Consider the following 14,293-nt stretch of genomic DNA (forward strand, 5'->3'; position numbering starts at 1 on the left):
AAGTATATATTTACAAATTTTTGCAAAATTACAGACTGGGCGATATGCCCATTCTTAAATTATGTTTTAATTAGGTAAACACGGTAGGTGGGATAATTATCGGGGCGTTGTTCTGCCCCCCTTTGGAAATGCAAGGGGGAGAAATGGAAAATAGGGGCATACGCCATTACGTAAGCGGCGGCAGAAGTAGTGTGATGCTATGTTACATGAACGGCGATACAAATACGGCCATGCTTTGCCACATATATGTCACAATATATGGGACACAAACTGAGTTATACAAGGCATAAATGGGAACATAACACAAAAATGGTATAAGTAGTTAATCGGTGTGTCCATCCATTTTGCCATATACTCCTGTGGTACATTTTGGAGTGTTTTTCTCAGTTTATTTTATTTTGTTAATATGCTCTGGCACACGCGAGGAGAACCAAGGGAATGGTTTTTTAAATTGAGATTTGCATGGCCGGGTTGAGCATTTACAGTGACGTGCGCGCGATACACAAATGTACGAGTGGTAAATATGTAACATTTATATGTACCTGTTTATGCAAACATTTTTTGGAGTGCTTTTTTTTTTTTTTTTTTTTTTTTTTGAGAATGTAGTGCATCACTGTTTTGTTCCATGTGCTTGTTATTTCACTTCTCATTTAACCCCAAGTTTTGCGAACCACTATTTTTGTGCTGCCGTACCTATGGTAGCATAAGAAGAGTATGGTAAGGAAGATACATTCTGTGATTGAACATAATTTTCCATCTGTGATTTTTTTTTCCCCCAACCTCATGTGGAGCTCACATTTAAAATATATGAAACATGTGCGCGCAGCATTCGTTGCGATGTAATATACAGCCAGTCATTTTAGCCACTCATCATTGTGTCGCTACTTCTGTACAACGCCTGTAGAATATTGGGGCATGGAAAATCCTGCCTCATTTTGTGCGCATATGCTTGAAGTTAGATAAATGTACATCATACAAATGTATGCCACAACAATTTATGCTTGTGTGCACCCCGAAATTGCCCTTTATTGTGGCCCGAATAAAGGCCAATAGGCCACCCATGTGGTTGCACATGCATATATATATGTATATATATATACATAAATAAATTACACGTTTGAGATCGTAATGGTACTGACACCACCTCCTATGGTATGCACACTGGTGACGCGAAATGTATAACCCCTTGAGCTATTCCCCCTGTGGAAAATACCTTTCGCTTGCGAACAGTTCTATTTTTCAAAAAGGGAAATCGCGGAAGCTGTGAACACTGATTCGGGGTTGTGTATAGGGGAGATAATAAACTGCTACCATATGGTTGTATTGTAAGAATGTGCCAATTTTTTTTTTTTTTTTACGTCACATTTCGACCAGTTTGTCGTGAAGTATGGAATTAAGAGTTATTGCATTATTGCTTTTCCTATTTTCCATTAATCCTGTTGAGAGCTACGCTTTGAACAAAAATTTTGCATTTTTGTTTGGCTGTAAGGGGGCTCCAGGGAGAAGGGGGACGCATTTACGGCTTAAAATTAACGAAGTCATTAATTTTAAAGGTAAATAAAAAAAATAAATAAATGAGAAAAATGTAAACAATGTTGCTGCAAATGTGTCTATGCACGTAATGTTCTGTGTACCTACTAAATGGAGCATCCATAAATATCCCATGTGCCTGTAACACATAATAACATTGGCGTTTTTTTTGTTGACGAAGCAGACAAGGATGACCTGAAAAGGGAAATTGTTACTCATGCGAGGAATATATCCTTAGATTTGAGTGACGAACAGGTAAAAATAACGAAAAGAAGAAATTAGATTACGGCCTCCTAAAATGAGCACGTCGACAATACAATGCGAACCTCTTACGTTTCAATTTTGCAGATAAATAATATAGGGAAGAATTTATATGAGTTTTTTTCCTATCTGAAGTTGAAGGATATAACAATAGTAAACAAAAAAAATGGGCAAAAGGTGTCAAAAAGGAGGATATATATGACAAACACGTGCGTGGATGTGTGTACATTCATGCACGTGTAGTTGTGCACATATGAGTAGGTATGTGCACGCGGATTGGGAAAAAGTTTTCCCGTGGAAAAATCACATTCTCGTTTCACCTCGTTAAAGGGAGTACGGCGGGGAAGAAGTAAACGAAGCGGGAAGGCATTGCCTCTAAATTGTGAGGACAACAAATATAAACAGGTACGCACGAAGGTTTTTTTCTCCATTTAAAGCTGTCCTTGCATAGAACAAATTGGGGCATGCATATAAGTACATATATATATGTATTACACGTGCACAGTTTTGCTTTCAATTGTAACAAATAAATAATTTTTAACATGTCTTTTATTTTATTTTTTTCCCCAGTTTCACACACAAAATATGAAAAAGGAAGGCGATTATTATGTTCAGGATTCGGACAGTTATTCCAATTAAGCAACGCCATTTTTCTGATGGGAATTTTGTTGATTTCTTTGCAAAATAAAAATGTAAATTTTGTAAAGAGTTCATATACTTGGAATATATACTGACGTGCGCTGTGGAAATGTTCAAGGCTCATTATTTGGTGTCTTGTATAAAGAACGCGCTTTAGACAACCGCGTATTTTGTACTATCACCGTTGATGAATTAAGTTCTGCATACTTTTTCATTTGGGATTGGTTTGATTTAAAATGGCGTTTTTTTAATATGTACATGCGCATGTTCGGTGCAATCGCGCCCATTGTTATATAAACATAATTGCTGCAGCTTATAAAATATGTTGCAAATTTTGCTACTTTTGCGTGTTCTGCTTTTAAGTAGAACTTTTTTCCTATGGGTTACTTTTAACTCTGAAATTTTTCAGCAGTTTCGTTCCCTAATTTGTGTGTTACCATTTCGTTTTGAAATACACAAAAAAAAAAGCTCGACGGGACATTATATTTTCTCCAATAAATTATATTTAAACTTTGCATACGCGCTTGGATGTTTTGATTCCTCAGTCAGCGCTCGTTTCTCCACCTTTTTCTTTCGCGTTCGCCATTACTTTGCCTGTCTCTATGTTCATCTATTTCACGCGTCTGTTCCCATCGTCGTCGCCTCTCGCGATTCCATTCCATTCGTCGCTGTTTTTCTCTTTTCCCACTTCGGCCATCGCTAAGGTCACTTCTACTACAACTGCTATATTCACTGTCACTTTTCCCTTCCCTCTTCTTTTTCGACTTTCTATGCCTAGCACGATGACGACCACTGCCACTGCTGCTTTCGCTTTTAATTCCGCTGTCAGTTTTACTTCCACGTTCCGTGTTATCCCCTCTTCTTTTCAGCTGCCGACCTGCATCCCGAACTCTGTCCTGGGCTGATTCATCACTTCTCCCGCTCTCCCGCTTTCGCGCCTTCCTCTTTGGGTTTTCCGATTCATCACTTCTCCCGCGCCCCCTCTTTCTCGATTTTCTCATATTCTTTTCCTCTTCCGATTCAGACTCTGCGTCTGAGTTGATATGTCTTTTGTTCCTCTCCTTTTTATGTTTTTTTCTTTCTTTTCGTTTCTTTTCTCTTTTTTTCCTTTCTCTTTCTTCTTTTTTCTTTTCTTTCCTTCTTTCTTTCGCTCGTCTTTTTTCCATTTTTTTGTCTTCCTTCCTCCTTTTGATCCTGTCTTTATCTTTTTCCCTTGATCGCACGATTTCCTCTTCACTCGACGAGGTATAGCCTGATTTGCCACCTTGTCTATTTATCGCATTCGCTTCGGGCATTTCCCTAGCGTGCTGCAACTGCAAGAGTCTCCTTTGTTCATCCATCATTTTCTTCTTTTGAAATTCCATTTTTTTAATAATAGTTAGTGGATCTTCTCTGATTTTATTCAAATGGTCTACATTATTTTTTTGTTTTACGATTTGCTTTTTGGCTTCTTCCGCTTCTTGGATTAACTTTTGCATATCAATTTTTTTCCCCAACAGATATTCTTCCTGTTCTTTGGCCTCTTTTTCTTCCTTCGTTTCGTACATCCATAGTATGTCTTCATCTACTAGATCATTAATGTTGTTCGCTTTCTTTTCTCTTCTTTGTTTTTTCTCGGTGTACAGTTGGCATATCTTGCCATATTCTTCCATGTCATTGTAAATGTTCTCCATTGTGTTGAATGGCTTGTTGGTGAGCGGTGGTTACGATGGTTGATTAAAATGGCCGTTCCGCGGATGGTCAAGTCCGTGTGGTCAAGAAAATTATGATAGGGGGCTTCTCAACGTGCTTTCTATTCTTCTGAAGTCCCCTTTCTCATGCTCATTACACACCTAACATGTTTGCTAATTCACAATTGGCTGCTCTGAAGAATGGTCCGCTCGTTCCTTTTGACGCGTCAGCATTTTCCCTTCTTTTTGCGCCACCAATATTGGGTTATTTTGGGGGGTTGCAATTGTAACGAGTTGGGAAAAAACGGAGGCAAGAAACGAAAGGAAAAGAGAGAGCGCGATGAAACTGACAACAGAGGAATGAATTGGGTGACTGTGAAGGAACAATTCATGGCATACTTTGGCGTAAAAAATAAAATACATCGATTATGGCACGAGTGGCATTTTGTTCAGGTGACATTGACCACCTTAGCGTAAACGTCGCATGATGAGGTTGCCTGCAAATAGAGAAATGTCGCATATTTTTCTTGCTCACGTTTGTATATTCTTCCTTTTTTGACTTCTCATTAAAGTTTATCGGGGTCAAAAGGGAAAATTTTTTGTAATCGCCCATGCTACGTGCACAATTACAAGAGTAGTGTGGCGCAAGGACAAAAACAAAAAGGGATTAAAAAAAAAACCCAATCGTACAAATTATTTATTTTTAGGAAAAAATACACATGGCGAGTTAAAAAAGGCATTTAAAAAATTTTGTAAGAAGAACTTAGCCATTGCGGCTCAATTTTTTCTGAGTGTAGGGTCGGAAAGAAGCAATCACAGGGTAGCCTCCTTTCATGGTCATTTCTCCTATGTGCATGTGCGGTTTCAATGTACAGTGCTAATGCGAGTTTTTGCGGGAAGATGTGATATGGCAAGTATATGCCAATTTCTGGTATGATTCTTTTTGTTGGTATCTTGCCCCCCAAGTGGCCCAACCCAAGCACATGTATAATGTGCATCTTTTAATCGGCATTCCAGATGTTTCCCGCGTAATTTGTACATTTTATGCAAAACTATCCCTTTTATGAATACGAAAGGGAAGAAGAAAGCAACATGACATAGGAAAAAAAAGGAAGGGAACCTCCACTTGAGAGAATCGGTGAAGATGCTTAAAAAGGGTATTGAGTTGTAAAATAAGTCACCTATATTCTGTATCCCACCACCACCACCGTCGCAGCAACATGACATTCCCTTTATCTAGGTACTTGTTTACAGCTGCATTGGGCGGTTATTACTGTATAAACAGAAAAAACAGTGTCTGTTATTGCGAAAATAGAAATATAGAAGAAAGAGTGTTCCTGTTTGGCGATAGGCGATCGTTGATGAAAGGAACAGAGCAAAATGGGGAGGTACCTTTTTTTTCTAAAAATAACATAAAGGTAAAGAAAATAACCTTTGGTAATTGTATAGGTAGTTGTATAACGGAGAATGATGATATTTACATATGGGGGTCATATGAAGATGATGAACACAAGGAACTGGTCTATACAACCCCAGTGAAACTCAACACAGAAGAAGGAATTACGGACATACAGTTTTCGAATAATGATATATATCTTATGAGCAAAAAAGGAGAATTAAAAATTGTTAGAAATTATAAAAATTGTTTAAAAAGAAATGAATTCATAGTTGAAGATTTTTACAAATGTGAAAATCGTTTTTTTTTTCAGAACGAACGAATAATCAAGTTAAGTGTGAATAAATATCACCTAGCCTTTGTCACAAATAAGGGACATGTGTATTGCTCAGGCAACAATTTGTATGGACAGTGTGCAAAGGAACCATCATTTAGGAATAACTTCAATATAAATTACAATTTCGAATTTGCCAACAAAATAAATGGTACGTTACATATGTTTAGTAAAAATAGCGTTGGGGGCGTTGTTCATAATGGAGGGGACGACCCAAATGAATATGCCCAAACGGAGAATACCCCCAATGGGTACTCCTTCAGTGTTAAGGATGAAGGAATAGAGGTTCCATCTGCAAGTGCTGATTCGCGTCATGGAATGTTTTCTAGTTCACCGGATGGAATGATTGAGCGAGGGGATACACCTGTGTGTCGCACCCACAATGTGGACCAAGGTCTGAAAGAGTTAAACGATAATAGTAATTCTTTGGCATACACCAATTTACATCGCGAAAGGAAGGAAGAATACGAAGATGAGGAACGCTTGAGGCATTTAATCACGAATGATGAAAGCTACAAGTGTGATGAAAATAATTATGTACACATTAATAAAGTACCATTTGAAGGGAAAACAAAAATTGTTGATGTGTCCTGTGGACTAAACCATACATTGTGTGTGGACGATGAAAATAATATTTACAGTTTTGGAGACGATAGTAAAATCCAACTAGGGTTGGGAGAAAGCAGAACAAATAAGAATTCCCTGTCAGGAACCAGCTGGAAAGATCAGTTAAAACTTGGCTATTCCACTATAACAAAAAATTTGGCAAATTATTCTTTTTATGATAGACATATTCAAAGTAGTCCACAGAAGGTGCTAAAGAGAATGAATGACAACGAAATGGTTGATGAGATTTACAAAATTAATGCTGGGTCGAATTTCTCCATGATACATTCAAATGACAAATTTGGAAAGCAGTTGTTCTGTTTCGGCGATAACATGTATTTTCAGTGTGGACGACATATGGGCAAACATCAGCAGACATTATCTACTGTAAAGTTGCCTAACAACAAAATAAAAGATTTTTCCTGTGGTGATAAGCACTGTTTGTTAATTTTGAATGATAAACTTTACGGCTGGGGGTACAACAACAAGCTTCAAATAACTCCATACAAAAATAAGGGAATAATTAATTATCCGGTACATATCTTGTCCGAAAAGTATTATCCTAACAATTTTAACATTAAGTATGTGAATGCCAGCTACAACAATTCTGCTATTGTCATTACGCAGGGTAATAATGAGTGAAAGGTAGGACACGCACAAATACACATATACGCCGCATTGGCACTTGTGAACGCCATTTTAATTTTTCCACTGTGTGGCTTCCTTTTTGAATGCGTTTTTTTTATTTATTTTTCATACGTTGTTTTTTCAGGGGATTGGATCCCATTTGGGTATGTTTTTTAAATCAACCTAATTCTCCCCAATTGGGGCATCATTTTAATGTGGAAAAACTGTATTCACCATTTCGCGCCACGTATTGAAGGTAACTGCGAGGGTCATGCATTTGCGCAGCATGCTGGAGGATTCGTTTTTTTGTATACATTAAGGAAAAAAAAAAAAAAAAAAACAGAAAACTGATAATGTTCTTAAATTTACATTTTAACGCTCAGCGCAGAATGGTAACATGAATAAGAGTGATCTCCTGTGGGTTGGGAGTTTTTATGAGCAATAAAGGAGTCATGCTTCTATATTACGGAAATAAATTTATTGAGCGGTGAACATATGGGCGCAAATGCAGGGATCGCGCGCAATGGAAAAGGCATATGCGAGCAATTGGCGAATATCTAGAAAAGATAGATTGTTATGTTATTTATAAATTTTAGTGTAAACAAATATAGCAAAACTATTACTAATTTTTACATTTTTCTTGCGTGATAATTTTTTTTATGGGGAAAAAAAAAATATGTTTTAAGGACTTCGGTACCGGCTGGGATCGAACCAACGACCTTGCGGTTAACAGCCGCACGCTCTAACCAACTGAGCTACGGAACCTTAATATGAATTGTACAAAATGTAACTCACTTCATAATTTATGAGCATTTTACAATGACCACCTTTTGAATAATGCTACAGTGTTCATATATATAGTGTTGCAATGCTTTTACCCAAATGGAGGATTATAGCCATGCTAACAGCGCCCATACTTGAAAATTTCTAAAATATTTAATTTGTACTATTTTGATCATGTGCACAACAAGTGCGCGCAATTTGACGAGATCAGTATATTAAAAGGAAAAAATAAATAAATATGTGCACAAAGTTAAAAAAGTATCACATTGTAACTATTAGTATATATATGGAAAAAATAATGCCACTTTTTTCCACCTCCAAAAATCGCGCGGGAAAGTGCTTGAAACACTTTTCACGTCAAGCAGCAGAATGTTTAAAAATGTTTCTTGCCTTTTGAATTTGAGGAATTGTGCGAATTTAGCCCACAATGAGCGACAGCAAAAATGAACGAACCGCAGAAACCACATTTTAAGAAAATTCTTATCATTAGTTTATGTAGATCGAATTATTACTTTAAGAATATACAACATCCAGGTGAGCAATTTTAAAATTGCTGCAACCATTTTGTAATGCAATTGGATACGCTGGATGTTGCACATTTAGAGCCTAAATAGATTATGCACTTGTACACAAGAACGTTAGTGTCACAAATTATTTTAAACAAACATTATATAACTAAAAAAAGCGCAAAAATATATGGTACATGAACAAAGGAGATTGATTAATGTATACACAAAAAACAAAGCTGTCTTTTTGAAATTTTTTTTTTTTTTAAAACACGCATTCAGGTTTATCATTCGAATGTTCTTTTTTTTGCATGGGGGCAATTCACTTTTTATAACTCTTATTTGTAATATGTTTGGTCAAATTTTTGGTCAAATTTTCCTTATTTTTTTCGATGATGTCGTGAGAATAGGTTCACTCTGTGTTCCATAAATTTTGTGAATGTAGCATTGTTGTTATGTTTTACCTTTATATTAGTAAATACATGCATGTTGTCCGAATGATCGGTATCCATTATTTCACAAAGGAGTGTTTATTAACAGGATATATGCTAAATCTTCTGCTAACTTTGTTCTTATCACTATCTAACTTTTCACAAGGCGCTAAGCGCGTAAATTTTTTTTTACTTGTACACATCTGAAAATTAAAATAGTTACTGTAAAAGTGAAACGTTGCTTACCGAAAGTGCACGTATGAGACAATTGAGGCGGTTATGTCTGTTATTAAATAAGGGACAAAAGAACATAGAACCAAGTGGATTAGGGGAATGGGCATGTAATTGTGACCACTAGGTATACACTTTTATGAGAGAATTCCAATATGTAGGTGCACTATATTGGGAACAAACCATGAAAAGGTATTGTAAAACTACGACGTGCCAACTATATATGTTATTAACTGCATTAATGTTGAGGCTATCCGCAATCGTTCCCTACGCGTGAAATGGTTAATGCACACGAAAGCGGAAACTCAGAAGTGTATAACTTTTAATATCCTACTGGCTTGCTTAAAAGAACAACAATTGTGACTTTCATAATCGCTATTCTCATCATTATATGTTACGATCCTTTCTAGCACCATAGAATTGGTTATGTTCCCAATTCATGTGTCGGCAGGTGCCTAGTAGACATCAATTCATGAGGTGCATCCTGGTTATGTGCATCTTTGAAAGGTTTGTCAGAGTTGCATAAATGAGGAAAACAAAAAAAAGACAAAAAGGATACTAATTAATACAAGCATATATATATCGACATCTATACTGCAGTGTGCAAAATTAAAGGACCAGACATGTTAGATGTGCATAGAAAGAAGCGTTTAAACTTGTGTGTAACATGTGCCGCACAGTTACAAATGTGGGCATAGCCAAATTATAAGAGTAAATTAAATAATTTGTATCACAAGGGAAGGAATTAATTAATTTTTTCATTTGAAAATAGGTTTCATGTTCTGTGAGTGTTAATGTACAAAAGTGGTGATTTATATGGTTCTACTCTCATGAGAGGTGTTTTAAGTACAGTTAGATGTTATGCTTAAACTGATAACCAATTTTTAATATGTATATAATTTTTTTCTTTTTTGTTATATCTTAAAGCTGTGTTAAAATATACATATATAAATCAGTGTTATCATATTTAAGAATAAAAAAAAAAAAAAAAAAAAAAAGAAGAAAGAAGAAAGAATTATACTTATATATATAACTTTATTAAGAGTATATTTAAAAATGTAATGAAATCAAAAATTCATTAATCATATAAAACAAAAATATCGAAATAATAAATACATAAGAATGTTTCCATATGATAACAACGTCATATGTTTAATGATTTAAGCGGATACTTTTGGGGGGTATAATATTTTTGCAGGATATTATTCACTAAAAAAACCTCTATTAAGTTTATTATTTTACTGAGGATGCATTAACATTACTACAAAAAAAACAGAAAGGAAAAAAACATATATATAATGTTATATATTGTTATCTTTTAATTATGTGTGCTGCGGAGCATGAACAATTATAGTACAAAAAATGTCAATGCTACAACACAAATGGTCATAAAAATATTTGGTGATGCCATATGTAAGAAGAACATGGTTATTAATATATTAAGTTGTGAAAATAAAAGAAGGTAATCATGAATGAATGCACTATTCCACTGCAAATTGTTAATATATGTAATAATTTTATTCCAAATTTCCAAATATTTTCGTTTAAACGTACTCATTTCCTCATAGATTCCATCAAGTGCCGTTAGCTCTTTGTCCTCAATGTCTATATCCATATCAAGATAATGCCGGAGGTAATCTGCTTCTCCAGAGGGTTCAGTTTCAATCAAAATTTCAAATTCTTCAAAATCTTCCACGTCCTCCTGGTTGTCTACTTCGTCATATCCATATGATCTTTCGGAGTCTGAATTAGCCTGTGGCGTATTGTCTTTCCCATTACTTACATAATTTTGTCTACGTGTTAATTCAGGATTTCTGATGTTAATAATTTTGTCTTTAGTGTTAAGTCGTGGATAATAATTTAAAAACACATTATAATAAGATATCAATTCTTGTAAGCATTCTTCTCTTTCGTCATCATCCATATCCTCTAAGGAATTTAGACTTGACTGACTGCCGTAATTATAATTATTATACTCGGTTAAAACTCTAAACTTTTGAACACTGAAAACGTGTGGCTCACATTGTTTATCATCACATAACTTATTACATGAACTCTATAAAATAAAGTTAGGAATGAATAGAAATATGCGTCACCAAGTGAGTGCAACGATTTTCGATATGAGAGGGAAGGCATAAAATATGAGTAAAACTATTTTAACATGTTTCACATATTCATTTTAATATTACATCATTAGAATTTAAAGAAATCCAAGAAGAGAAGCTACATATTAGCACTGTAGTATAAAGAAGAAACATATTTGTTCTTCCTATTTGAAGGAATTTCTTAATAATCACCGTGCTCGTGATAGGTAATAAATTGTTCTCAAGCATTCTTATAATTTTTCTTACATAATATAGAAAAATGTACAGTAATTATGAAGTTTTATGTTTTTGTCATTGGCCCTTATTTTCTAAATTATGAACAAAAATGGTACAATGAAAAAATTAAGTTAACGAATTTGAAACATAATTAAAAACAGAAACAAAAAAAAAATAATGAACAGGAAGATTTAAGAAACAAACATTAGTACTGAATATTACATCTGAGAAAATTATGAAGTCATTACTTCTTAATATTATAAAAAGAAACAAAATTTGCTAATTTATTCTCTTTACATAGTAGTTTTGTTTTATTAATTGATTATTAGAAAAAAAAGATACGAACAAAAAATAATAAATATAGAAGTTTAAAATATTGGTCGGAATAATTATTCTTTCTTATTAAGCATGGATTGCAAAAGAGGAGCACATATTTGTACTATATAAATATTAAAAACAAACCGCTACGATTGTTACATATCGGATTCGTAAAATACTATAATATGCATTATTTTTATAATGGAAGTTGTACGATTTATTATATAATAAAAATGTGACAATGGACAATGTTCTTATGCATAATAAATGTATGAATTAGAATTTGCTTTTATATTATTTATGTTTAAATAATACATATTTGCATTATATACAAAATAGGGATTGGCACAAAATGCATAAGCCCTATTTTGTTATAATACATAATAGCAAAAGTATTTATACTTGAAAGCAACCCTTCATAAATGGGTAAAAAGGAAGATTTTATAGGGCATTTAGTAAATTTAGGATTGATTTCTGGTAATAATTTAGTTTATTACGTTGTATTGATATATTTATGTGTTAAAAAATTGAAATGTATAATAATATGTTGTAATAGAAATTGTACGTTTTTTTATAGTATATATAATTATTCGATGTTACTTGCGTTATGTCATGGTGAATAAATTTTTGTATTGTGCAAACAATATATTTGTAAAGAAAAGGAAATATGTAGTTAAAAGATGAGAAGCGTATATAAAAAAAGAGGAAGGGGAAAAAATATAAAGCTATTTCATATAACAATTCCTATTAATTATTGCAAATGTAGCTACCCAGCTTAATGTCTTAGTGGACATTATTCTATTAGATCTGTAGTGAAATATTTGTAAATAGAAATTTTACATATTAGGACAGTGCTAATAGGAAATTCGTCAATTATATAACGTTCTGGATAAATTCAGAAGTTAGAGTTGCTGCGGATATCAGTGCAAATAGTAATTCATGCACTATGTTGGAAGGCAGCTAAATGCTAAGGGAGCATTGCATTCATAAAGCTGGTACGTGTGTAAATCCTGTTTTATGCTTATATAATGTGCATGCATACATTTGTTCGAAACGGATGCGTCATATGTATGTAGTTGATATCATGTAATAATATGCACATAAGTGTTTATGCTGTTTAAGAAGCATTCGTTCTATTAAAATAAACTTCTATCTTCAGCATTTTAGTACAATGCATATGAATAATTGGAGCAATAAAAACAACAGTTAGGACTTTTGATTATCGTGGGAGGTTCACAGAAAAAGGACAATATCATTAAGAATATTACCTTATCCTTAAATTATTTTAAAGACGAGCAGAATATATATATGGAGGTAGTCGTACTTTGATTGAAGGTGCACACTGTGCACATACTGACATTTTTATATGCCGTTGAAAATGTTGACTGTGTAAGTTCTCTAAGGCTCAGTGTTAAGGGTTTATAGGTTAAGGGGTTCAGGTCTTAGCATGTGCCTTGTGTTCCCTATAAAAAAAACAAATGCACGTTTTAGGTATCTGTCCAAAGAATTTCCCACACCAATCAATCTAAAGTAATAAATTTTTTCGGACTCATGTCCATTACACATGGACAGTGAGCACTTTAGTATACTTCCGAAAGAATTAGAAAAAAAAAATAAGAAGGGACATTTCAAAGGCATTACGCATAATGATTTCTTTAATAATCATTATGTACGTATATGTACACTGTGCCTCACGCCTCTTTCCATATGACAACAAGGAGTTGAAGGAAGGTGTAGGCGGCCGTGCACAACAATGCATGGATTGATTAAATGTGGAAAAAAAAAAGACGTCACAGCTTCGGAGAATGTTTACTCCTACACTGAGCATGCCAAATTCCGTTCATAATGCCACCATGTTGCTCCTTCCCACGCACCGCTGATGTATTTTGTCCGCTCCCCATTAGTTAATCTTATGCGATCAAAACCATCTGGATTATGGTATGGGCGTTCTGCCTTGGTTAATATGCACAAGTTAACATTCCCTTGTGATGATTGTAATTCGGGAGGAGCTGCTTCTCTCTGTACATCTTCCCTGGGCGAGCGCACATAGGAAAATATGCGAGCAGCGTTCTTTAGTGGAGTTATCCTTTTAGCATGGAGGAAAGACGCGCCCACATGGGGCACCTGTTCCGTGCTATGATCTCTTGCGAAAAGAAACGACTCACATATTACCTTATTTACGAATATAACGCAGTGTATATTCTAGCGCGTAGAAGAAAAAAAAAAAAAAAAAAAAAAAAAAAAAAAAGACAAATTAAAGGATATTAAGTACATTAACGAACAAATATATGAACTTTCCCTTTTTTTATTACATAACGGGAGAAAAGGTTGGTGCTGATGGTAACTAATATACACATATTAATTATAAAAAATCTCAACAATATAATATAAACCCCATACACAAAATCTAATATTATGTAAGGGAGGAAAGCATCTTACTATTCAAATTTATATGAATAAAATGAAAAAAAATATAGAAAAAACAATTCTGCACATTTACATGTTTTTATACAGATAACTACAACATATTCTTGGACTTCAGTGTGCACCTAACAGTTTGCCATGACCCCCTAAAATTTCGATTACTCGTTGAATTTCTATTTGCTGCTGTAATGCAATGATCCAAAGAACACAAATACG

At 34.3% G+C, this 14,293-nt stretch overlaps 4 protein-coding genes and 1 non-coding gene across 5 annotated transcripts; 2 read left to right on the top strand and 3 right to left on the bottom strand.

Moving 5' to 3' along the window:
* Positions 1-1,387: 1,387 nt before the first annotated feature.
* Positions 1,388-2,430, top strand: AK88_02012 (uncharacterized protein; the record flags this gene model as incomplete). Its single annotated transcript, XM_012479647.1, has 5 exons — positions 1,388-1,553; positions 1,712-1,785; positions 1,879-1,944; positions 2,122-2,196; positions 2,362-2,430. 5 exons carry the CDS (start codon positions 1,388-1,390, stop codon positions 2,428-2,430), a joined length of 450 nt encoding a protein of 149 aa, XP_012335070.1.
* Positions 2,431-2,975: 545 nt separating this feature from the next.
* AK88_02013 (uncharacterized protein) lies at positions 2,976-4,103 on the bottom strand (the record flags this gene model as incomplete). The annotated part of the gene is made up of 1 exon (XM_012479648.1): positions 2,976-4,103. The coding sequence occupies one exon, from the start codon at positions 4,101-4,103 to the stop codon at positions 2,976-2,978; it is 1,128 nt and encodes a 375-aa protein (XP_012335071.1).
* Positions 4,104-5,320: 1,217 nt separating this feature from the next.
* On the top strand, positions 5,321-7,078 carry AK88_02014 (uncharacterized protein; the record flags this gene model as incomplete). Its single annotated transcript, XM_012479649.1, has 1 exon — positions 5,321-7,078. The coding sequence occupies one exon, from the start codon at positions 5,321-5,323 to the stop codon at positions 7,076-7,078; it is 1,758 nt and encodes a 585-aa protein (XP_012335072.1).
* A 676-nt stretch (positions 7,079-7,754) lies between these two features.
* On the bottom strand, positions 7,755-7,828 carry AK88_02015. Its single transcript has one exon. It is a non-coding gene; the product is annotated as a tRNA-Asn (tRNA).
* Positions 7,829-10,362: 2,534 nt separating this feature from the next.
* Positions 10,363-11,347, bottom strand: AK88_02016 (uncharacterized protein; the record flags this gene model as incomplete). The annotated part of the gene is made up of 2 exons (XM_012479650.1): positions 10,363-11,070; positions 11,204-11,347. The coding sequence occupies 2 exons, from the start codon at positions 11,345-11,347 to the stop codon at positions 10,363-10,365; spliced, it is 852 nt and encodes a 283-aa protein (XP_012335073.1).
* Positions 11,348-14,293: the final 2,946 nt, after the last annotated feature.

The sequence above is a fragment of the Plasmodium fragile genome, assembly GCF_000956335.1.
Source record: "Plasmodium fragile strain nilgiri unplaced genomic scaffold supercont1.18, whole genome shotgun sequence".
Lineage (NCBI taxonomy): Eukaryota > Apicomplexa > Aconoidasida > Haemosporida > Plasmodiidae > Plasmodium > Plasmodium fragile.